General features: G+C 42.1%; 1 protein-coding gene across 6 annotated transcripts in view; it reads left to right on the top strand.

Annotated features, from left to right (window-relative positions):
* ppfia2 (PTPRF interacting protein alpha 2) overlaps positions 1-24,647 on the top strand; it is a 130,740-nt gene that overhangs the window by 51,886 nt on the left and 54,207 nt on the right. For 3 of the 6 annotated variants that reach the window (XM_070929276.1, XM_070929275.1, XM_070929274.1), the window contains exon 4: positions 12,992-13,002. The exons of the other annotated variants lie outside the window; for them this stretch is intronic. In XM_070929276.1, the coding sequence (XP_070785377.1) occupies positions 12,992-13,002 (11 nt within the window). The remainder of the gene's footprint in view (positions 1-12,991; positions 13,003-24,647) is intronic. 6 annotated transcript variants of the gene reach the window in all.

The following is a 24,647-nucleotide window of genomic DNA, read 5'->3' as shown; positions in this document are numbered from 1 at the left end:
ATCTTTGCTCAACTTACTGTATTAGTGACCTCTCACTATCTACTGCATGTCAACACTTAATCTTGGAAATCCCCATTTGTGCAGCATGGTGATAGGCTAAACGCAGTGTCCCGCCCCTTTGATGATCTGTGCACATGTGTCAAAGCAGACTGTGGTTACTCCACTCATCACATGACACCAGGGCAGCGCAGGTTGATCCGGAGCGAAACACGTGGAAGCTTTGCGAGAGCTGTTCCACTGTTGCAGGCCGTGCGTCTGCCTGATTTAGCGGGACTGTTTCTGTTTTGATTTTGAATAGCGCCGTTGAACATGTGCGCAGATGTTTCCACGGCAACATGTAATTATAAATGAAAACACGCGCGAGTGCAAAGAAACAAACAAAAATTAGACAGACAAAGTCACACCAAGAGAAGCTCTCCTGTCACTCAAACATAGAGCAGATACACTCTCACACACAGTAATACACCCAGCTGTGGGAGCAAGCTTATCCCCCCAGCTGTCTTACCCAGCGCCCTGTCACATACACTCCCCTCCTCCCACGCCCCACCCTCCCTGTGTCATGTGTTCAGGGACGGTTGATGGAACAACAAAAGGTGGCCGTATGCAAATCAGCACAAACGCGGCAAATTGACACTCGGCCGACATATTGAAGTCGAGGTGCTTGACCTTTTTATTTGTTACACTGGCACACGGTAATTGCTTACAAATGTCGGCAACACCCTCGCCAACACGCGCTCAAAACACACCGTCCTCCCATCGCTATCTATTCCTGTAGCCGGTCTCCTGAGTGGTGTGTATACGTGTGTGTGTTGGAGGCGTTTGCCCTATTTTCTTGGTCTTTTTTTTAATCAGCCCTCGTGCATTTAAAATCTGGCCGGGGCAGATGGGGAAGGGAGTTTGACCCACTTTGATGGATTCCACACCGATTAAAAGGATGAGTGAGCTTTCGAAAGCAAGAGGCCCCTGTGTGTGTGTGTGTGTGTGTGTGTGTGTGTGTGTGTGTGTGTGTGTGTGTGTTTGGGTGTGTGTTGTTTTGTGTGAACAAGGGAGAGAAGGACTACAAGACTGTCTATTTGTGTTCCACAAACAGACTCTTGTAAATACAGTGGAAAGGACTTTGTTCTCCAGAGCTTGCCTTCTCAGGCAGAATCTGCCCATAGGTTCAATTTTAAAAGTAAACTAAACTGAACCATTTTCTACTCTTATACGTAAAACTAACCAGTTGCTTTACGGAGCTTGCTGGCAGCACTGCTTAGCAAGGCAGGAACTACTAAGGTTACATTGCACATTTCTGGGGAGAAAAAAAGTTATTAGTGGTTGAAGATCGTCCCCAGTAATGTCACTATTTACGTTTGCTAAAAACTCAATGCCCAGCTTTTTTGGCAGATTGCCTTTTTTCAAAAATGAAAGTATGTATTTGTGACCCGTTTATGTCTTCAGTGGCTTTTGGCCACAGGCTAGGGAAGTCAGAAAGTACTTAAAGACGGACTCACTCATTGTTGGTTTTAGTCTTTTCATGGGATTTGTTGACACTTATTCTTCAATGTGAGCCTCAGATTTCTGCCTCTCCTTATCACACATCATCCTTTAATCTCCTGGTGTAATGTCAGCCATTGTTAGCATATGCTGAACAGTGAAACAGAACTGATGCAGTACAGAGCTGGTGCACTCATACAGATCCCACAGAGATTTTAAAGTGGAGTAGGGTGCATGCACAGGCCAAGCCACTCACTTCAATAGACTCTAGTATGCCAACAGCCTCTCTTCATTGATGCAATTATGGTGTAACCCTTTGCCTGGCTTACTGCAGCAGTCTGATCTCGTTTATCCAACAAGGTGGACTTCAAAGGTAAAGAGTTTTTAGTGTGTGGCTTGACAGAATACAAAATTGCAAGTTTGTCATTTTTCTCTTCCAGGGTGAAATCAAAGCAGGATGAAATCTGTCGACTTCTTGTGCGTTCGGTCAGACGGCTGACCCGTTAGCCATGTATTTGTCAGTGAGAGTGACATCGATCCTGGAGGGTCCTGAGTGTTAAAGACGTTAACTGAGGTGGACCAAAGAGAATAAAGGTTACATTCTATTAGGACAGACAGAGCCTCAAGAAAAGTTTCGACCTCGGCCGGTGCTGTGAATCAGAGGCACCTTCACAGATGAATCTCATTAGGAACATGTCAGCAGGCACTGGCTATGTGACGGGGTTAAAATACTTTCATACTGGCTGGTTTTCAGTGGCATAAAAGGACAAGAGAGAGGAGGGGGGATAGTAGAGTAGTGAATCATAGCTAGCAATAAAACCAGTCCTACCTCAGCACTGATCACCTCACTAGAGACTCATTCAGCCATTGACATTGTGTCTTCCCCCCCGAGATTCAATGCTTAGACACCAAGTGACCTGATAACCAACCACTCTGGGAACGATGTACAACCGTGACAGAGTGGAGGAGAACTGCAGTGACCACGTCCATCCGTCTCTTAATCTTTCTTTTTATGTCATATACGCTTGGACATCTCTGACTATCCCGTAATGCTCTTCAGAACGTGGGTCACATCCTCGCCCCGGCAAGAGCCGTAGTCAGCTTATTTATCACTGCTGTCACCCAGCAACCATCACCTCCAGCCCCGCCCAGCTCCTTCTTTTCACACTATATCTTTCATTAATGTAGCAAGCTGTGATTGGTCAACGAAGTGCCAAGCCAATCAGAGATGTGGGCAGCTAATTAAGAGGTTTATAATCAGGGTAGGCGGGTAGCACCTTCTCCAGATTGTGATACTTGAAGCAACAACCAATAATTAATCATTAGAGCTGACAAACATGTGATTTGTTTCTAATTTGAACGCAGCTGCCAAAGATTGTCGTGGTTCTACTCATTTGTGTGAAAACCAACTTAATACTTACACTGCTTATCAGATGCTTTGGTCTCATGATTACCCTCCAGAACGTCTCGCTAGTTTCCTCCATTTTGCATCATCAAAGAGAACAAAAATAAGGCAAAAGGTAAAGATGGCACTGCAGTACTGGAGTACAAGGCAAACGAATTCAAATGGCCCGTTGTCATTATAGTCTGTGAATTCTGAATTCGAACCAATCATGACAGAAAGTAATTTAGTTTTTCCCCCAATTTCAAATAAAGTACCAGCCCTCGCGTTGGTGTCCTGTTGGCTATGAAGTCCATTGATATTCAGACAGTGCAGGCACAGGGCAGGCATCACCGCGGCTGTTAGGTGAAATATGACTCTAAGCCTTTTTCGTAATCAGAGTAAAAGGATGGCACGATGGAACAGGGGACGTCAGTGCTTTCACCTCAGTGACTGTGGAACAGTCTTATTCCATTTGACGGCCATTCGCTGTCCGTGGTGCTGAAACCGGAATACGCGTTCCATACGGCACTCCTCCATGGCTGTTTAATTTTATATCTCATACGTGCTCCATAATGGGAGTAGTGGGGGATGCTTTGGGCCTTCCTATATTCCACCATTAACTCTCTATGTCTCTTTGTCTGGCCACCCCCACTCCTTCTCTCTCTGGTTGTAACGTACGTCTCCGTCACTGTGCCGGTTTGATTAAAGGGCAACACACACAGTCCGTTTGGAGGGTGACGACTTTGTGTTTTCATTACAGTTGCTCTCAGGATAATTCGTTCATGCCGAGCCTCTCTACAGCCTGCTGTGAGAGACTTTAAAAAAAATGGTCTCAGTGTTTCTCACCCACATTGTCTCTTTGCAACATTATGTTTCCCCCGCAGTCATTCACACGGCGATACAGTACGCAGTGGCCTTTGTGAATAATGCAGTGGCAATAAAATCTTTTGCTATGTTCAATTACACCAGCTCGGGCTGTCTCCTGTTTTACTGCTGCTTCTCTTCTGCTTGTGTGTGTAGGTTTGTCTGTGTGTGCTTATTATGGCAGGACCAAGCTATAAAGACCCAACAACATTAATTTGACCCTTCTTTATTTCTCTATTAAACTGGAATGGTTTCCAAAAGTGGATTGTCCTGTTATAAAATATAGTTCTTATGAGCACGAACAGTCTTTTCACAACATTGCTGCGGTGTAAAGTTATCTTATGGGTCGTCTTTCTGGTCTGTCTTTCTTGCTGATCACATTGTAGTCCTCCAAATCCTACCGGGGCTAGAGGGATCTCTCTCTGCTGTGACCTTTACCATAGATTTAAACATGTCGTCTGGCAGTCAATAGACAAATGAGAGACAGTGTTCTTAATTAGCAAGACATGCCAAAGAAAGTGAAACCTCTCTCTAAGAAAGGAAGTCAATGCATGGCTATTACACATTCCCTGGCCTCTGACCCCCAGCGTCCATAACCAAGTCAACACAAGATAATGGGTTTTCCTTTTCCATGGCCACCAGGCCTACATACCCACTAAATGAAGGGAATACAGGTTAATAGCCTTAAGCTTTGAATGCTAATATTTTGAAGTGGGTGGTGATCATTGATTTGTGTTTATGTCACACAAAGTAGAAGCAGATTGTGAAGGCATATCCATCTGGTTCATAAAACAACAGGGTTGTAAAGTTTACAAGGTTGCGGAAGGACTGTGGTTGTGGTTTATGTACATCTGGATCTTTATATCTGAGGTTCTTCTGTCCTTATCACATGTGTGTTCTGTTTACACAACCTGCTAGCATAAGACCATCAAACTGGATGTAAAAAACTGTAGCCCATAGGTCTGTATTCCCACTGCCACCACCTTCCTCCCATCATGCACTGAAATGAAACCCTCCAAAATCAATACATCCGCTTGCGGCCTCACATGGGATAAACTGCACCAGTTCATCCAGCGGCACGGAGACTCCCAGCTGAGACAACACCACCTCAGCACCTAATGTTTTTCCATAAAGGCTTGTTCACAGAGGGCCACCGGCGAGCATCTGTGAAGCCAACAGAGAACTTAATTATCTGAGATCTTCACAGCTCTCCTCTCTGGTGTCTGGTTGCAGAAACATTCTCACCCGCTGAGGTGGGTTTCTCTCTCGCTGGCGCTGAGCTCCAAACTGTGGAGCCGAGAACATTTTCACTTTTATTTCTGAGAAGATGATCTGTGCCAAGAGCCCCCGCAGGTGAGCTCAGAGCGTCTAGCCGGATTTTTAATGAAAGTGTTTTATGTCGCAGCTCACAATGAGGCTGAAGAGGACTCGCAGAGAGGGCACTAGGGAGGTCCTGAGCCAGTTTACCAGGGGCACAGCAATTAACATGGAAAGATATTGGATTGACTACCTCTCTTTTCTGTAGCGAGAAAAGTTGATCATCTCTTTCACCGTCTCAGTGTTTTTTCTGCTTTGTTGTAATGTGATTGTTTAGGGGGTGCACTGCTAGTTCTAACATTGCGATCCCTGATTCTCACCCAAATGATTGTTTCAGCCTCCATATTATGATAATAAAAACATGTTGTTGTTCAGCTGCTCGGTCATTATCGCATGCCTCGCGGCTTTTGTACATATATTTGCAGTGGAGATGTGCAGCATAAACCAAATGTAGTTTTCCAGATGTAGCAGCTGCTAACAATCCCACTCCTGCTCCCTGCTGTAAATAATATGGTAATGTTGGTATCATATCAATCTATATTTATGAAGATAGCTTTCATAGATAGTTTCCTTAAATGTGTTAGCTACAGTGTGGGGTCAGGATTGGCAGTGCCCTCTTTTACTTCTTGTCATGTCAGTTCAGATATTTGACTCCTTAAAAAACCCAGTGGCCGCCGAATATGTACACATACAGTATAGAAATTCTACTGATATCGTTTTCAGTTATTTCTATAATGAATTGAAAAGTGTCTGACCCACGACGGCCTGTCGCAGAGGCTGACTGTGAGGCACTCTTTCCATCCATTAAAAAGCCTCTTTGTGTTCAGAGGTTGATTACATGCTGCAGGCTGCGGCTATTGAGTTCCTCTATCAGTAGTTTTGGCAGTTTAGCCCGAGAGCCTCCGTTTAAATGTCTGACAGCACTGAGCACCATGTTGGCAGACTTCAGGTTGCTGAAACACTCGTCGTCGCACTAAAGGTGAAGTGTGTGGTCAAGTGCCTGTAGTTGTACCAAAGGCTTTACAAGCTGCACCGTCTTCTCTCAGAATGCATGCCGAATTTGAGAGGAAGCAGAGATTGTGAAATATGAATTAACAATATTCAGAGTGTCTCATTTTTCTGGAGGGTTCTTAAAGAAATGCTGGGAGTCCCTGGACCCCAGCTTCAAGAACCTATTCATGTAGGAGATGGTGTCTGTCTCTGTAATAAGCCTGATGCCGACACAAAGCAGGACACTGACTGGCGTTAGCTCTGTGATCTGCGCTAATGTGAGCTGACAGCTAGCCCGGCATGGCATGGCTCGGACCAGGCCCTGTGGCCCTGCAGGCCGTTCCAGCCCTCGCTGGAGGAGGGAGCACCACCTGCTACATGGCGATCACTTTAACGTGCGACAGAGGCACTGTCCGCCCTACAAAGACCTCAGCATCCGCCCTTGGTTGCCGTGGAGACTGTGACTGCGGCTCGTCTCGACTCAAGCTGGTGGATCGGCTTTGCCACACCCATGGGTGTCTGGAATGAAAGACGGGGAAGGTTAGCGCAAGAGAAGAGCAGTTTCCACAACTGATCAGATATCAGGTTTTTAACGCAGACAAGAAACAAATCTGTTCTTATATCATATAAAATACCATATTTTTTGTACTGTAATCACCATGATTCAAGACATGATGTCTCATTATACTGCAGGGCTCTATTGAACTATCATGTGCCATGGGAACTGTGCAAATTAGGGCTATTGATTTAATTTAATTCAAAGATTTCCATCTGAAAATTCACTGCAAATGGTTCAATTTGCATATTATTGACTGATGATGAAGCAGGGCCTAAGCAGTTTCCTTCCAGAGTTGTTTTTATTTAATTTCCTAAGTTTTAGAAAGATGATCTGGTGAAGATTGTTCTGAGGAAAATCCAAACATTCCAAACATTGCTTGGAGGCGTAGAAGGTCAGGATGTTCCTCAACATGTGGGTGTTTTTGTTTTTTTGCTGTGGTGCTGCAAGCAAACATGTGCTAAAAACAAACTGACAGGCTTGTATAAGCGACTGCAGGATTGTGCAAAGCAGCAACAGAGAAAGAGGAGAGATGGGGAGCCAGTGATGCATGCAGTTCAGTCAGCTGTAAAAAAAAAATACATGGATTAATAAAAGTTTGTTTTTGGATACATTTAATACCGTGAGATTCAATTTTTTGATGGTTTTTAACATCCACCTGAAAATGTGTTTTTTTTTAAGTGTAGTTTTGCACAAACCAACATCAACATGTCATGGGTTGCCTCCAAATTCTGTCCCAGCATGGTTCGTCGGTTTTCTCCAAATGTCTTGAGACGAGGACACATCCGTTAGGTTTGATTTGCTCCTTAGCCTTGAAGTTATCTTTGCAAATATTGTCTGACAATGGAGCTGCAGGCTTTGGTTATGTTATGTAGCAGCTAGCAATGCGCATTAACAGATTTCCCCCAGAGTAAACAGGATAGATCCGGAGGCCGCAAATTATTACAACTGGGATTTGGCTGCAACACAGTTCATTATTCACAAAGCCAGGAGGCCTTGTCCTGCCTGGGCTTTGCCATAGCCTAGCATGTATGCTAATGCTAAGGCTTGCAGGGGATCTACTTTGATTTGCACTAGATAGTAACTGTGATGACAACAAATGAAGGATTAGATGTAAATGTAAAACAATAAATGTTCTGCAGCTCCCTGAAATGATTGTTTAGTAATGCGGTTTAGGTACAACTGCTCATTATTGTTACCTTGCTGCTGAGAAGCGGGATTAATGTAGCATGTATACAGTATATATATAGAGAGAGTATATGAGGCACTGACATGACCAATGCCCTGACATGCCGTAGTGATGTACATGTATGAAGTGTACATATTTCCATATTGTTGTAAAGCCTTTAATAATTCAGCTCAAACAGTATGTTATTTTAAAGAATGCTGTGAATTATTAATGCAGCTGGCCCAGGTATGTTGGCATTCACATTAGATCATGCGTTCAACCTGTATGCTTAGAGGACAACCTTGTAGTATCGTACTGAAGGTCATGTGACCAGTCAAATGCCTGACAGTGGCAAAAGAAATGTATAATTTAGCTTCAACCTCTTTCTCTGGGTGAAGAAATCTTTCTAATAAGAAATGCAAAGAAAGGTATTTGTTCTGGGATGTTAATCGTAAAATAAGTTTGCGATTGACTTTATTACAAATATCTCATTTCTGCTCTGTGTTGGCTTTTCCTGATCGGAATTGAATTTATTTTTGATTCGGTGAAGATGAACACCAGCTAGTGTACGTCTCTGTAGATGTCTGCTTTTAAAAAAACAGGAGGAGGCGTTATTGCTGAGCAGCTTTAACAAGAGGAGTTGTGAAAGAGTAATAGTAATGAGAACAAAAAACTTAATTTGTGTGGAAATTTTAGAGTGCACATAGAAATTCATAACCAAGATAAACAGATGGCACAGATCGGAACTTAAAGAAAATGACATTGCCAGATCTGAGGAACTTCAGTAAATTTGTGCAGAAAAACATATGGACTCTGGCTTTCATTGATCTGCTGCCCTGGACTTGGATGAACCTCAAGATATTTGCATGTGTAAGAGATGTTTCTCTACAGTCATGTTCGGCTTGTTAGGGCTCAGCTAATGAGGAACCTGATCCAGACCCTCTGACATGTTTGATGTCTTCCAGTGTCTAATGGATTAGTCTTGGTCATGTTTACACAAGTGCTCCCACACAAAAGCACTGAAACAAGGTCTGTTCCGTCAACTTCCCGTACCGCTCAACATATAAATCTTCTGTTAGCTGGTGGTTAAAGTGTATGTTGTATGTAGTGTGTAGGCATTAATGGCCAGGCTTTTAGTGTGCAATGGGAACAGTGAGTTGAGTGGTCTGTATCTGACCTCCATGTGTTTTATATGTATTTTCAAGTGAGTGCCCTAATGTGTTTGTGTTTGCAAGGGATCAAGTGAATACACACTCTGAAAGAAAATCATATTTTTCTTAAAATAATTGAAAAATCAGACTATTGGGGCAAGATGACTTCACTTACACCTGTCAGTTTCCCTCAGTTAAGTGATTTTTGCATAATATTAGCTGAGTGATTGACATTAGTTTCTTATAAACATTGGAAACAAGTGGGACTGACTTACATCATTGGCAGATTCTCTTACATATTTGATGGAAAGCCAGACTTATTGGGGGGAAAAAAGTGAGATTCAAGATGGATTTTCTGCACCGTGTGCATGTCTGACAACTTAAGCTACTTTCACATGATCAGCATCAAAGCGCTTAACACCGCGTAAAACCATTCATTTTTTATGGAACGCTGATGCCTGATTTAGCAGCAATGCTACGCCCGCTGCAAGGAACCGCTCAGGCTAAACTCACATCCCTGATGCTCAGAGTTTGAACTATTTTTACACTTTGACCAAGTTTGACTCTGACCTTTTCGAACGCAGCTCTTGATTCTTGTCATGTGGAAGCTCCTTCACACCAAAATAAGAGCTCAGTGTTGCATCAGTGTTTGCTGGCAGGCGATCTGCCAGAGGCCCGTTGGTTTCCTGCTAAGTTGCTGAAAGGTCTGCTCCATATACAGCAGTCTGTGCATCTCGGGGCACTTCACCATGCTGTCAAACCAAACGGCTGGAGGGAAGTGTGTTTGAGTGCGATGGACAGAGTGTTGAGAGTGAGTGCAACGTGATTTTTTTTTGTTAAAAGAGAGCTCTCTGAGGCAAGTGTGTTTTTTTTTGTTCGTGTCGGGGGGCTGCGAGCTGAGTGGAGAGGGGAGCTCCTGGGTGTGTCGCAGCTGACATGGTCTGATGTTGAAGAGGTGATTGACAGGCTACTCAGCCACTGAGTGAGATTGGAATTGCTCCAAATGCAGACTGTTTCCAAAGCTTCATCCGCAACCATCCATCGCCTCCTTTCTATTTTCCCTTACCCACAGCATGTCTCTCTTTGTCACCCACAAACCTCCTCACCCCTTCCTGTAATACCTTGAGTTTCTTGTACTTAGTACAAATTAATTAGTCTGTTTCCACAGTTTCCTTGTTCTCTAGGAAATGGAGGACCTGGCAACATAATACTGCATAATGAACACATTTTTAGAAAATCAAAGAATAGAAAATGAATCATTCCCTTTTACGTTTTGGAGCAATTCATACTCATCCCCTTTTCATTTTGATTTCATCATCAGGTGTTGAGTCATGTAATTATTGCTGAAAGCAGGATGTCGGATCTGCCAGTGAGGTTGTTTTGCTTCTTCCTCTTGATACTTTTTTAAGGCTTAGTACAAGATTACATGATAATACATTACATCAGTTCAAGAGGAATTGGCTCATTAAGAAATATTCCTCTGTCAGCACGCCTCATTCTCATTCTTCCGTACACTCCTGAGAACTTCTCTGAATGTGTTTGGTGGAGTGCTCCTCTGCTGTCACTCCTCTCTTAAAAACAAAGTCTGACAGGGCTCCTGTTGTCCGTCCCAGGCTTTTCAATGACGCTCCTGTCCCTTTCACCTGTGTATATGTGTGAGTTTCGCTGCCTGTATTCCCACCCTGATGAGATTTCACACTTTTGTGGCGGCAGCGATTACTTATATCCTTGTGTTGTGCTGATTTCATGCCTGGCATACGCCTTGTCACAGACGCTGCACCCAGTTTTCCAGCACCATTCTCTTTTGTAAAGCCTTGGTGGCGCCCTTCAATGAGACGCCGTTATCTTTTCGCTCTCTGTTAATCTTCATTAAAACGCTCGGTGAGAGTGAATATATGGCACGTTATCAGATTCGTTTAGGTGCAAGACTGAATACTCCTGTACTCAGGGGAGGCAGGAGAATATTGCTTTTACACACTTTCTGGCTAAATCAAACTTTACTTTTTTGGTCTTTTTGAGAAAAAGAACTGTTTTTCCAATATTTATCACAAATGCTGCGGAAAACAGTTGTTTCTGTTTGACCTCTGAGTTGTAAGGTTTAATTTGTGTCACTGTTGAATGGCAGTTGAATGGTCCCAGCAGTGACCAGTTTGAGATTGTGTCTGGTATTACATATAAGTATAATTTAGCCCTTTTAGTGGCTTTTAGGCACATTGTCGATATCAAGTTTGAAGGGGCTCTAAACTGTAATTGTGTACTTCTTGCAAAGGTCAATGTGACTAAAAGGTGTCAAATCTTACTACAAGTTAAGCCCCTTTTTAAGTTAAGTACTTTTAATCTAATGCCTTCCACGTGTTGATTTTATTATCTCTCTGCATGCTGTTTGCATGTTTGCTGAGGAGTAACAGGCTGCAGGAATGTGCATAAATACACGAAGCTCCAGCTAGCATTTCTCCCGTTTGCAGTGCATTTCTGCTGGCATGGCTCCACGGTAACTCTGTTCACTATGCATGAATTTGGAGCGAATGGAAAGATAAAGTTTAATTTGAATTCAAAATACAGAGATTGCTAAAAAAAAGACGCAGCTCTCACAAATTGACCTAATCTCAGTTCCAAAGTCAATTTTGTGTCATTTCTGCCGCCGTCACGTTCTGTCTGAACCTGCTGCGACCACCAGAAATGTCACAGACAAATAGATCCCATCTGTGGGAGGTTTCATTGACCCTCACCCCATCATCGCCGCTCATTCTGGCCATTTCTGCTTCGTCATGTGTGTTTGTGTGTCTTTGTCTGGACCCTATATTTTTGAGAAACTGGTCACCTGCTTTATAGATTTCCCTCAGATGTTCCATAGTGGAAAACTTTATATGGGTCAGAGGAAAACCATTCATGATGGGACTCTGAAGACTAGAGTAGACTGTCCACCAATCAAAGAGAACATGTTACCTTTTACTGTACTTCACAAATTCACATTTCCTGTAAGACAGCGTGTCATTATTTAATAAAAGTAATATTGTTTACGTCGCCTTCATTTCTCGTGAAAATCACCTGGTAAAAAAGTACATTTGATGAGATTCTTTCTTTGGCATCTTGCACAAACTGGTTAACTGAATGAGGTGAGTCTCTCCTGAGAAGTGCACAGACGCTCCATTCACTCACAAGCTGCACAAGCCTGTCATTGTTCAACATGCAGACGAGCCTCTGTTGGGTATAATCTCATGAGAGGTGCAGCAGTTCGTTTTAATAATTCAGTTTTAATAAGTTCATCAAGTGGGAGCACAGCTGGATGTGTAACCCATTACTGGCTGCTGCCTCTGGCCATTGAGGAGTCACTGAGAGGCTTACCGGATAATTTTATTTTTTAGAATGATTGAATAAGTATTTATGGGAAAACTCAGTGATTCTCAGTAGTGGAGCCAGTGGCTGGAATGCCAAGTTATATCATTCAATGGCACAAACAAAGCCTTATGTCAAAGTCTGTTGATCCAGCAGTCCAACAAAGCAGCTGTCCCATGACTCTGGACCACATTACTGCCTGTCCTCTAGCACTGTCTTTCATTCCTTAGTGGCTGTCTATCGACTTATATATATTTAACATGATCAATCATCAGTTCTGAGATTACTCTACAGTTTGTTCCATTTACCATACATACTATATACTAACAATGTTCTTCCTTTATCTGAGTCTATGCTTCCATCTATTCTGTTTTATGACACAGCCTAACCAACCAGCTCCCAGGAGACTGGGTGGTGGTCAGTGGGGGATGGGGTTTCTTTGGACGGTGGGGTCTCTTGACCAGCCAGAACCAGAAAGTCAATTTGATTAATTCTGGATGGAAATTGCAGAGGCCTGCCTATAGTCCCATACGGTCACATGTAATCACACTCGACTAGTTCCTCCCAGGGAGCCCCTTTTCATGCCATCCTCTCCTTTTATATGCTGCTCCACACGCGTGAAGTGAGGCTGGTAAATACAGTCCATGCATCCCATTAGGATGAGATGGGACAGATATGACCGTGTGATACGATGTGAGCTGAGATGAAGGAGCTGGATGTATGGCAGGTTATCGTATGGCGTTCCGCAGCAGAGCCGCCTGTCTCTTTATTCATTTCCTCACAGATTCCCCAAACAGATCCACTTCTTGTCTGTTCTCCACGATGCTATCCAGCAGACAGGAAATAACATGTCACTGTTTTCCCATCAGTCGTCCTCCTCTCTGCGATCTGTCTGTCCTCTCGCGTTTGCGTCTGATATTTGTCAGTCCGTTGTCCTGCTGTCTTTTATTTCCCTGCGCATGTTGGAAACTACTGATTATAATGACCTGTCCGTCAGCCATCGGTTTTGTTTTCGCTTCTTGTCGAGGTTGTCTTGCGTCCAGCGGTCCACTTCTACCCAACTTCATTTCATCCCGTCACTGAACTCAATGAAAATGTGATGCTTCAAAGAAAAGAGCGGTGGTGTCGCAGGATCCCACTGCTGCACTTCTGATGTGCAGAGACATTTTTTGTGTTTGAAGTGACTTTATCGTGACACCAGTGGAGCTGATCTCCAGAGGAAATCACCGGCTCCATAAACGTCCCTCTCCTATCCTCTGTTTCAGCCTCTTTTAATTAACTATTTAAGCCCTCAATCAATCAATACTTTCTCATGCATTTTACATTCACCCAGAGATTCACCGAGAGGGATGGTTTTCTTTCATGTGCTGTAATGTGTGGAGTGAAGGAGAGATATGACATGAAAGCCAAAGTTCAATTGCTGCCATCACCAGGCCCATCTATGGGAGCATCAGCTTGGAGTATTAGCAGTCGGTCACGCGGCGCTGAAGTTTCACTCTCGCACTTTGATGTTCGGGCTTGCTTGTGATAAGCCGCAAAGTCTCAGAGGCTCAGAGATTGAGCAAAACACCCGGGGAGCCTTCTTACCGTTTGTGTGGCCGCGTGTGTGCTTTCTTGAAGCCGATCTGAACGGCTCACAATAAACACTCGTAGAAAAGAGATGAAGACACGCTGAGAAGATATCTGTGAGGTTAGTTGGGGACAATGCCAAAGTAAAATGGATGAGAGCCAAGAAGTCATGGTTTTCATTTTATTCTGGTGCAGCCGACCAGATTTCCCTCAACATTTTGGAACATGGCTGCAGGGATTTGTTCCCTTTTAACCACAAGAGCATCAGTGAGATCAGCCACTGATGTTGGGCGATAAGGTCTGACTGGCAGTCTGCGTTTCACTTCATCCCAACGGTGTAGGATTGGGTTTAGGGTCAGAGCTCTGTGCAGGCACAGTCTAGTTCTTTCACTCCAAACTGGGGAAACCATTTCTTAGAGAATCTGGACATGAGACGGGAAATGAAAGGGGCTTCTCTAAACTGTTACCACAAAGTTGGACGCACTTTATTGTCTAAAATATCACTGATTGCAGCAGAGTTAAGATTTCCCTTCACTTGTATCAGAGTTAAGAAACAGCATTAACAGCGATGTCACTATATTTTACAGTTACTGAATCAATAGGGTTTGTTTTCAATAGCCAGTTCCATTTATTTAAATAGCAAATATGTATCCCCTCTGGTTAAACTTGATCATTAGATTTATATTTTACCTAAATATCACATTATTAATAATGTTTATTACTTAAAATGATAGATATGGATTTGATATGAAACTCCAAAAGATTTGGATTTGATACGTGGATTTGATATTGGATTTAGATTTGATCCAATGTTATCAAACCTCAACTAAAGGTTCATATAGTATTTCTTTGAATATGTGAACGAGAGCTTCAGTAGAGTCATTTATGTCAATTGTGCGCTGACACGTTACGGCGGAGAATGATTTAAGACCAGAAAACTGATGCCGGCGTGCATAAAATCTATATTTCGGCGCTTGTTGATTAATGGGAGGAGTTCAGTGGACTAGAATGGAGTAGGATGGAGTTTCATATTCCAGTCAATACATAATAGGGTTTGGCTTGCCACGTGCATTAATTAACACACCATCCGAAGTTTAAACAAGGCCACTGGGGTTAGTTTCCACATTGAGCTTGTGCAGTGATCGGAGTCCGTCATTCCTGTTGTTCATTGTTGTAAAATGTAACATGTTTTACCACCGTAGAAGGAGACATGACCAGAAAGTGTTAACAGTAGTCCAGTCAAATCAGACCAAAATGTTGTACATGTGTTTTTATTGATTTATCTGATTGTTGTCATATTTATGCCATAAACGAATGTTCATGTTCATAATTATTAGTCCCCTCAGTCATTAATCTGTGGTGTATTTACACAGCTACAACAAGCTGAACTGGGGAATCTCCTCCGTCACCACTGGGCCCACGAGAGCATGTTGTTTGATCCACATAATGAGACCCTGTATAATCAACATTGTGCAGATGCTCTGAAAGCCTCTCTGACTCATCACACCCTTGTTTGGATCAAATGCAGTGTCACAGAAAAAAAACAAACAACGTAGTTAAAAAGGTTAAAAGGAATTGAAATGAATTTGAATTTCAATTAGTGAATTCGATTTCCATAATGCAGTATCTGTGAGTCATCGCTGGTTGTCGTGTTCGCTGGGAGTAGCTGCTGCCTTTGTGAATAAAGATGAAAGGGCTTGTTTGCTTTCTGAGGCTCCTCCAGAAGATTATTTGCCGACACTTTCCAAGAGTGTGCTTTGGGAAAAGTTGCAAACTTTCTAACTCTCCGCGTTGTTTATCAGAAGTTTGATGATGTGTTTGCTTTTGCAGAATTTGTCTGTCTCTTAACCTTGACTGCAGCAGTGAGGTCCAGTGAAGCCTGAACGGATTTGTCTTTTGGAAAGGAGGAGCTATTGGAGTATTGGATTTGCAGGCTCAGCTTGGTTCTGCATGAGCGAGCCACTTGTGCCGCGTCCTGGAGGAAGTGCTGCCGGTGATTTGCCTCGACTAAACTACTTTTACATCGCTGTAGCATTAATCGCAGACTCACATCTTTTTAATCTTGAGCTCATTTCAAGGAAACAGCTGAAGGGAATCTGCCGAATCTTCCCCTGAGGTAGAGAGGCGTAACCCCATTCTTGTTGCAACACCATCTGTATGGAGTCAGTGGTGAAGGAGGCGTTTACAGATTACAGATTGCGCTGTAAAAATCAGATCATCATATTTTGTAAAGTAACTAGTAACAATAGCTGATAAATGTAGTAAAAAATGATGAGAAGTATAAAATGCTCCAGTAAATAGATGATATGTCAATAAAGAGACATAATTCTGTGTTTAGGCTCTGACAGAAAATGAATCAACAACTGATTCATTGTTTAAGCCATTTTTAATGTTCCAGCTTCTCCAATGTGAGGATTCGCTGCTTTGGTCTGTTTTACAAGAAGTTGAACATCTTCGGGTTGTGGACTGTAGGTCGGACATAAAAAGACATTTGAGGATGTTACCTTGAGGTTTAGGACATTTTAACAAGCAGTATTTCACTTTTTCTTTTGTGACACTTGATTAATCAAATGTTAGACGTAGTGTGCAGTCTACTGACACTGGGTCTTCATTTGTGTTGATGTTTTGTTGCCATTGTAGGTTTTTGATTTCCATATTGTAAAGATCTACGACCAGATGTTTGATGAGAATGCACAGTAATTAGGTATTTGATTATTAAGTGTGGATGTTTAAAATCCCCTCTGTGTATATTACGGACTTGTGTCCCTACCAAACAAGAAGGAGAAATTTAATTGGTCACAAAATAAAAGGTTGTATCTAGAAAGTCCGTTCGTGGTAAAGGCAGGCTGCAACAAACAGCAGAGCTGTTTAGCATAAAACTGTTTTTTATCTAAGCTGGACTGAACAAAGATTGCTTTTTTTTTGAGTATTATGGTAAAAACAACACTTCTCTGTTCTTTCTTTGTCCCGTCTGAGGATCAAGGGACTCAGGACTTAACATTATTGGCCACAGTTGTGCGATGCTGCTAACAGGGATGAATTAATAATCACGTATGCAGGCTGAATTGGTGCCAGTGTCTGCACAGCAGCAGCAGCAGCCGATAGGAACTTCTCAGCCCCTCTGGAACCAAACATCAAGTTGATGCACGACTTCTCCACCGTGTCTCCACAGTATTGAACTTCCTCTCCCCCTTCCTCCTTTAGTGTAAGCCCTGAAGCTGATCATGACCTTTACGTTGCCAGTGAGGAAAGATAGAAACACAGGCAGGTTGTACTGTTGCTCACAGGATTTCTCCGCGGCATGCTTCTGTGTGCGGATGGTGGGATTTCTATTCATTACACGTCCAGTGCTTCACATTTTATGGATTTCAGTGTGTTTAACAAAACAGAGATTCAGTGGCTCTATTATCTCAAGGCAGTCATACAGTAGGTAATGCTTGGCAAGCGCTAATGGCATACACATGCCAAAGCCCTGTCATTAGTGCTCCATCCCCACAGCATGATCATCACTTCAGGGTGCTTGAAGTTTGCAGTCTGCGGCAGAAGCCAACCTACCTACTCCACAGAATGTACTCGAAGAATGAATTAATTGCTCAGGAAATCAAAGCAATAATCATCGCATCAAAGAAAATAATAATACAGGTTAGACAGTGCATAATCAGTGCTGAGCTCAGTACAAAAGAAGGCTGATTTTATTTGTTACACGTGAGTCATCTGAAAATTTCAAAACGAAAAACAACCCGAGAAAGTAAAAAACGTTATTTTCTTAAAACAAGTGAAAACACGTCCCAGTTCATCGAATCATTTCCACAAGAAATCAGCTTGTTCTAAGAGTTTTCTATGAATGAAACAAAGACACAAGAAAGAAAAAAGGCAGGTTGTAAATGTAAAACAAATTGATGAATAAAATAAATAAATAAATAAGACTTAAAAGGACTCAATTACACACAAAACTTACTTAACTTACATACAATACAAAACATATGATAACAGACTGACAGTATGTTATCCCTTAAATACCACAAGGCACAATGTCCGTATTTAAATACAGAACATCCTAATTTACTCCCCAGCAGCCCACATCTGAAGAAATCTGGAGGATGGAGGCTCCAACAGGGTTGCCAGTTTTAGACCATGGTTATTCAGAGATAATACTGACATGAAATATTTAAATAGCTGAGGGTCTGTGCTCACCTCCCGTCTCACTTGACAGCTACAGGTCCTTTCTTGTATGAGCCTGATTCTTCTCCCTGTAGGTAATGTAATAAATTGCTGAATTTTTGTGATAACATTACAGTCACCTGTCAAAAGATCCTCAACCTTTCTTCACAGAGCCTTTCAATGTCACCTTGAGATTGGGAACATTAATCTTGTGCACTTTAATCCCCATTGTGATGTGGTTGTTGTTTTAATCTCATTTGTAATTGATTAGTTGTTGAAGTACGGGGACTGAATTGAGGACATTGCAGATGTAATTGATAGCTGCTTTCTGCTAATGGAGATTGTGGCTCCACATGTGGGTGGTTAAAAAAAACCCAACAGTTTCCAAGGAAACAAACAAATGTGATGTTCTGTGTTGAATATTAAACGTGCATCGGTCGAGTAGAAACAATTGTTTTCCCTGATAATAGTAGGCGTTGTTTATCCTCTATTAATTGAACATGTCCTCAGGCTTTGTGTCATCCAATTTGGCCCAAAGTAACGATTTGTAAAATAAAATGTCTGAAGAGGTAATAGCGGTTTCTGTGCATTGAGAATGAAATAGGCTTGATTACACTGTTTGCTATTCCAGCCGTAATGCAGAGCCCACTTTTGGGTTATTAAACTGATGCATTTGGTCATAATCCATACACATTTGCAACAGGTGACAATGAATCACATGTAGACATTGTTTAATTTCAAAGGGTGACAAGCCAAACGGGTTGGGAACCACTTCTCTAGTTTACCTGCCGCGATGTAGAACAGATGTAAGTGTGATTTTTCCCCACAAAATGTCCTTTTTGTGCAGAAGTCAAGTGTGGGAATACCCATGAAGGGAGACTTTGAAAGAGCTTGCACCGAGGCTGTCACCTTTTATTTAATTTTCCAGAATTTCAAGCATCAATCACCTGGTTGCCATCATTTATTAAGTTGAAGAACGCAAGGTCAGCGATGACTGACTGTCAGTGGAGGGAATAATCAGTTTTATCTTTTGCACCATGCAGGAGACAAACAGTTGCAGCACACCAGAGGGGAGAGGTCACATGCTTTACTATGGTAACAATGCTCAGAGAGGAAGAATACTTGTTTCCAAGGTGATGTGTGTTGTTACATCGCAATTGTAGGTAGAGGAGATGGGAAGATGCTCCACCTCAAAGCGCCCTCGATTTCAAAAAAACACGCTCCATCAAGTCATGTGATTAGGAGCCGCTGCTTCCTCCTCATCTCATCTGATTTATTCCTAAAAAATTATCCTCATGAAAAATCTGTTATTCAAGTGTGTCAGATGGAAACGTGCATCTTTAATCTGCAGCATTATCATAAGATTGTAGCTCTCTCAGGAAGATCAGAAGACGCATTTATTCTCTGCGGCAATCTCTTTCTGACAGATAAATGTTGTTGTCAACCTTATATGTGTCTATATTCAGTGCTCATGCTGACACTCCTCTGTTAATGAATCATTGATGGTGGCCCTCCTCACATGATATAGGTTCAAAGTAATTTCAGAAGGCCCCCTTCTCTTTTACCGTCTCAACACCGAGGTCTTACAGATTACACGATGCGAGAGCTCATAATATGTCGGGGATGCTTAGCTGCCGAGATCCCAGTTTTAATTAAGGACTTTTATCTGGGGAAGCCAACACCAGCGTTAATGAAAGGGACAGGCAGTGGGAGAACTTGGGAGGGATATAAATAGCAGCTTTTGTAGGCTAGGATTCCCTGTCGGGTTGGAGCCAAGCTCATAGCAGATCACGCCAGCTGATTAGCATAGACATGCTCCCGTGGCTGTGGATGCAGATGTGCCTCTGTGATGTTGTAGACAGGATATACTGAGGAACACGCCCCCCCCCCCTCCCCATGCAAACACAGATACAAGGTTGTTATTTACATTATATATATGTTCATGGAAGTGTACACACGCACAAACATACAAAAAGAAAAAGAATCAGGTCACAGGAAGAAGAGAGGTGTAAAGAACAACTACTGGCCTGTGTTTCTTGACCTAATATTGTTGTTTGGTGTATTTGTTTTATTCTTGTGGACAACTGGCCAGACATAAAAGGTGAGACTTTGTACTGAGATATTTTACGCACCGCTTCAGTTGAGTGCAATAACAGAAAATGTCAGGCAGCATCAGGCTGAGGTGTCAAGTCAGAAGTCAGAAGTGGAAAAACAAGAGCTTCTCTCTGCAGCATTTTGCACCAGTACAGCATGACGTTGTAGTAGAGAAAGTAGCCTCAACAGACCATTGTATTCAGTTTAAACTATTTGTCACTGAAAAATAGCCATGACAGATGATCAGTTAAAAGTGATTTCCCCAGGCAGGTTATTTTTCCTGCTGCAAAAAGGGAGACGAATCACTGCAGTTTACTGTAAATAAAACTGTTGTGATGTGGACTGTTCATAAAATGGCTCAAATAATAGATCAGAAAAATGGAGAGAAAGTGCAAATGAGCCACTGATGATGCACCAGGATCCTTCTGCATTAGTTATAAAAAGAAAAAACAGTCAATGGTAAACAGTTAAAGGCACCCTGTGGAGTTTCCTTGTAAACAAACACAGTTTTGAATTGAGTGTTTCTCATTGTATGTATCCTTGCGGTCGTTTTTTTTACCTGCATTGTTTACATCCATTGAGGATTTCATGCTTTTCTGTTTCATACATGATAATAAATTGTATATATTTTGGTTTTGGACTGTTGCCATTTTCTGGCATTTTACAGTCCAAATTATTAATCGATTAAACAATAAAGTAATCAGAAGATTAATCAATAATAAGAACATAATCATTAGTTGCACACTGAGAAACGAGACCATGCGAGTCATTCTGTGTGACACCTGTAACAGGTAAAGCTCTACAGGTGAAGAAGATGGGGCAAACATGCTCTGAACATCAGAGATTTATGTTAACAACAGTAATATTATTCAGTGGTGGATTAAGAGCACAGCAGTGTGCGGATAACAGAGTGACTGGTGAGACGTACGTTATGGCTGCTTCTCCACTTCTCACTACAGCAAAGTTTTCTGTGTGCAGAAGTTACATTATCCTCTGTAAGCTGTGTAAGCTGTATGCCACTGCTGTTTCTCCATAAGTTGAAGTCTTCCACACTGACAGGATGTGTGATTTGTAGGTCAGCGTGGGGGATTGGAGGTGCGTACATCCTCCCAGTTCTTTAGATTTTGCTCTTTTAGTTGAAGGAAAATTCAGTTGCTCAAGGTCAGACCATCCTGCTGCAAAGTCAATCATCACAATAATGGATTTTTTCCTCCCGTGGCTCGTCAACAACAGCTTTTTGTAGCTGCTTGTGTGTCTAACATTGTGTTGGTGTGTGAATGGAGGTGTTGAAAAAGAACAACGAGGACTACAATTGAAATAAACACGCATCCTTGAGACTTGTAAGAACATGTATCCCTGTGGCCTTGTTCCCCCTTTGAGAGCAGTTCTCTGGAACCATCTATCTGCTTTAAATTACACTGACACAGTGCATTTTACCCTCTCTTTTTGCAGAGATGCATTGAACAACCCATCATGCTTCAAATAAGTTAAACAAAATGACACAAAAAGCCTACATATACAAAAAGCTTTTATCTAAATAAATCTATAAGTCTTTCTTTGAATCCTAAGTGGATAGGTTTACAATATGAAGTACAATTTGCATTTCAAAATATCCTTTTCAACCACTGATTGCCAGCTTTCAGAAGAAATGTTTCAGCTGCACAGTATGAGCCTCTATTCTTAGCTGCAACCAGCAGCAGCTTGTGTATGTTAAGTCAGTCTGTCTGTTGGTTGGACGATCCCAAAGAGGAAAAATCTGACAGAGCCACAGAACTCCTGCTTCCCTCTGAGGTTAGTTTGGTTTGTAATGATAAAGATAATGAAAATAACAGATAAAACAATTCACAAAGCGTAGCAGGTTCCACCAGTGTCAGAAGAAAGTCCACTCTTCACAGAAAAACATTTGTTTTTCTGTATGTAATCATGATTTATAGAATCATTCATCCTCCTGCAGGCAGGAGAGAAAGTAAACAAGCAAACAAGCAGATATCGTATACAAATCATTGATCTTAATTGAAGACTTTGATGGAATAATCCTGAATGTAATGCTGCAGTAATGCAATCAAAGAATGCTTTACATTGCACATTGTTTAATAATGCCGGTGGCTTAGACAGACAAATGTTTCATGTTCTGCTTGATTTAACAGCAGGTCATCGGATAAAACCTTTTTTGTTGGCCTTGGAACAAAATCAACCCACAATATATCAAAGCTCTGCCGCGTTGAATCCATCCACATCAAATATTGTTCCATCTATGAAGCGAGAACAAACCTTTCTGGTGATTCTGAGGCTCACAATGTGTGGAATACTTCAAAGCTCATATTTTACCTACTGTGGCATACATCTGGCAACCCAACAGCAGATGAGAGCCTTTGGTGCATATCTGTCAACCGAGTAATGCCTGCAATTTGAGACAGAGCTGGCAACCCAGTATCCGTCGAGGTTTGAGGCGGAGTTGGCAGCCCTCTATCCCCGGAGATTTCTGACACATATCTGACAACCTCAGTAACCCTTGAGATTTCAGACGCAGATCTGGCAACGCTTCATCCCGCCAGGGCTCGCTCCACATGGTGCATCTTGATCTGGCAACGCAGCAGCATCCAAGAACTGCAGGGAGCAGACTGGTGCAGAGGATGGAGCTGGCAACCCACCAGGATTGGCCGGTTTCTGCCATCTCATGTTTGGCCTTTTGGAATTTACACAAGGCGGCTATCACAACAAAGCTGCACCCTTGGACTATTAATAGTATAGCATCTAGTTACATATAGCTTTTTTTCAGCATTATCTGTATTGAAAATGTCAATTAGCAGTATTGTGACGATGTGAAAAATTCATAAAATAATGTACTTTACCTCCCTTCGTATGCATATTTAAATACATGAAATAAAGTAGATTAAACTGCATACAAAAGTAATCAAGATATATTTATATAAAAACAAAAGCAATGGCTGAATATGAACCAAATTCTTTGTAGATTAAACATTATTGTCTCACTGGCCATATACAGTTTGGGGCTTCCTTGAGCCACGTGGGGGTGGAAGGAGAGTTTTCATTCTTCAACATCTTAATCAAGGACATTTTAATAATTCAGACTCTGTGTTTTATATCCAAAGGCTGTGCTGGGTCTGGGTAACGTATATGGGCATATAACCAACAAGACTAACCAAAACTGTTCGCTGTTGAGCAACGCTGTGGTTAAGGTTTGGTTAGGTTTAGGCACAAAAACAATTTAGTTAGAATGATGTCTGGGTACTTTTTTAAGGTTCGGGGAGCTTCGTGGTCATGCTTCTACGTTACGTTGAAATGAACAGCAGCTTCCGTCTTTGCTTCGGTCACAATCACTTCTGTTGCTGTAATATTCTTCTTTGTGTCTTTGATACCCAGTAATGGGTTTTTAGTTTTACACAATTACAAAACGTATGTATATAGAAATGTGTATGTGCAATCAATATCAAAAGAACAACATATAAAGTGCTATAAGATTAATGAGTAATAACTGTGATCACAGTATTTGGCTTAAAGAGAATGAGTCCGTTCCAGCTGTAATTGTACAGATGTACATCCTTGCAGATGAACTTTGTTAAGAATAAATCTGTGTCCAATCATCATGTTAAGATAGTCGGGGGCTGGATCGACATGTTTTCAGAACAATGGGGCAGTGGAACAATAAGGAAGATTCACAGAATCATGCTGGTGGGCGCAAACACTCAGCTTGCTGACTTGTGATTTTCTTTATGCCATTGTTTAGCAGTATAATACACGAGTGTGTACTAGTTCTGAAGTATAAAGTCATTGAATTAAAGCAGGTGGGTGTGATACAGATGTCACTCAGTAGCATCTAAACCCTCCTTTAATTCCATACAGAGCCATACAGTGTCAGGAAAACACAAGTTGACCCCTTTTTATAGATCCACCCTCATGTATTATTGAATCGGGTTTCGAGTGTTTTTCTGTCATACTTTTCCTCGACAGCTCATCCTGCAGCAGATTAATCCTCCTTTACCCTTGAAGTGACCCCGTCGCCACATTAAGATGCCACTAGGGAGCCTCTGCACTTGTTTGTGTCCTGGGAGGATGCTGTAGTGCTTCTTGTTTTCTGCACTATGATCTTATATCGTGCTGAAGTATGGTGGTGTACAAGCCTCATGCATCACAGTTATGTACCTCTCAGGCAGAGAAATGTTGCAGGGTGTCTCACCTGTGTGTGATGTGTGAGATTTATTATATTTATTTACAGCTACAGTATGTAACTAAAGGACAGGTGAATTCTGTCCTGTCATTCTTGTTGTGTAGCACATACTGAAGACTTTATTCGCACGTCTACCCTTCAATTTCACCAGATATGTTACCATTCAAAGGCTATTTAAAAGCTTCACAGAACAGTTCATTACACAAGTTAGTTGCCCTTGTTTGCTGTTGCCCTCTGAATGTGTGTGTGACTCAGGACTGCAGCCCTACGATGCTCGGTGATGCGAACCGAAACTGAGAGCGATTGTGCTCTGTAGGCATGTGGGGCAGGTGAGGAGAGAGAGGGAGGATGCTGTGAAATAATCCTTCCTTCTGCACCAATACAGCTCTGTC

The sequence above is a fragment of the Enoplosus armatus genome, chromosome 22, assembly GCF_043641665.1.
Source record: "Enoplosus armatus isolate fEnoArm2 chromosome 22, fEnoArm2.hap1, whole genome shotgun sequence".
NCBI classification, from domain to species: domain Eukaryota; kingdom Metazoa; phylum Chordata; class Actinopteri; order Centrarchiformes; family Enoplosidae; genus Enoplosus; species Enoplosus armatus.
The sequence above is the reverse complement of the archived record's forward strand: the minus strand, read 5'-3'. Positions and strand labels throughout refer to the sequence as shown.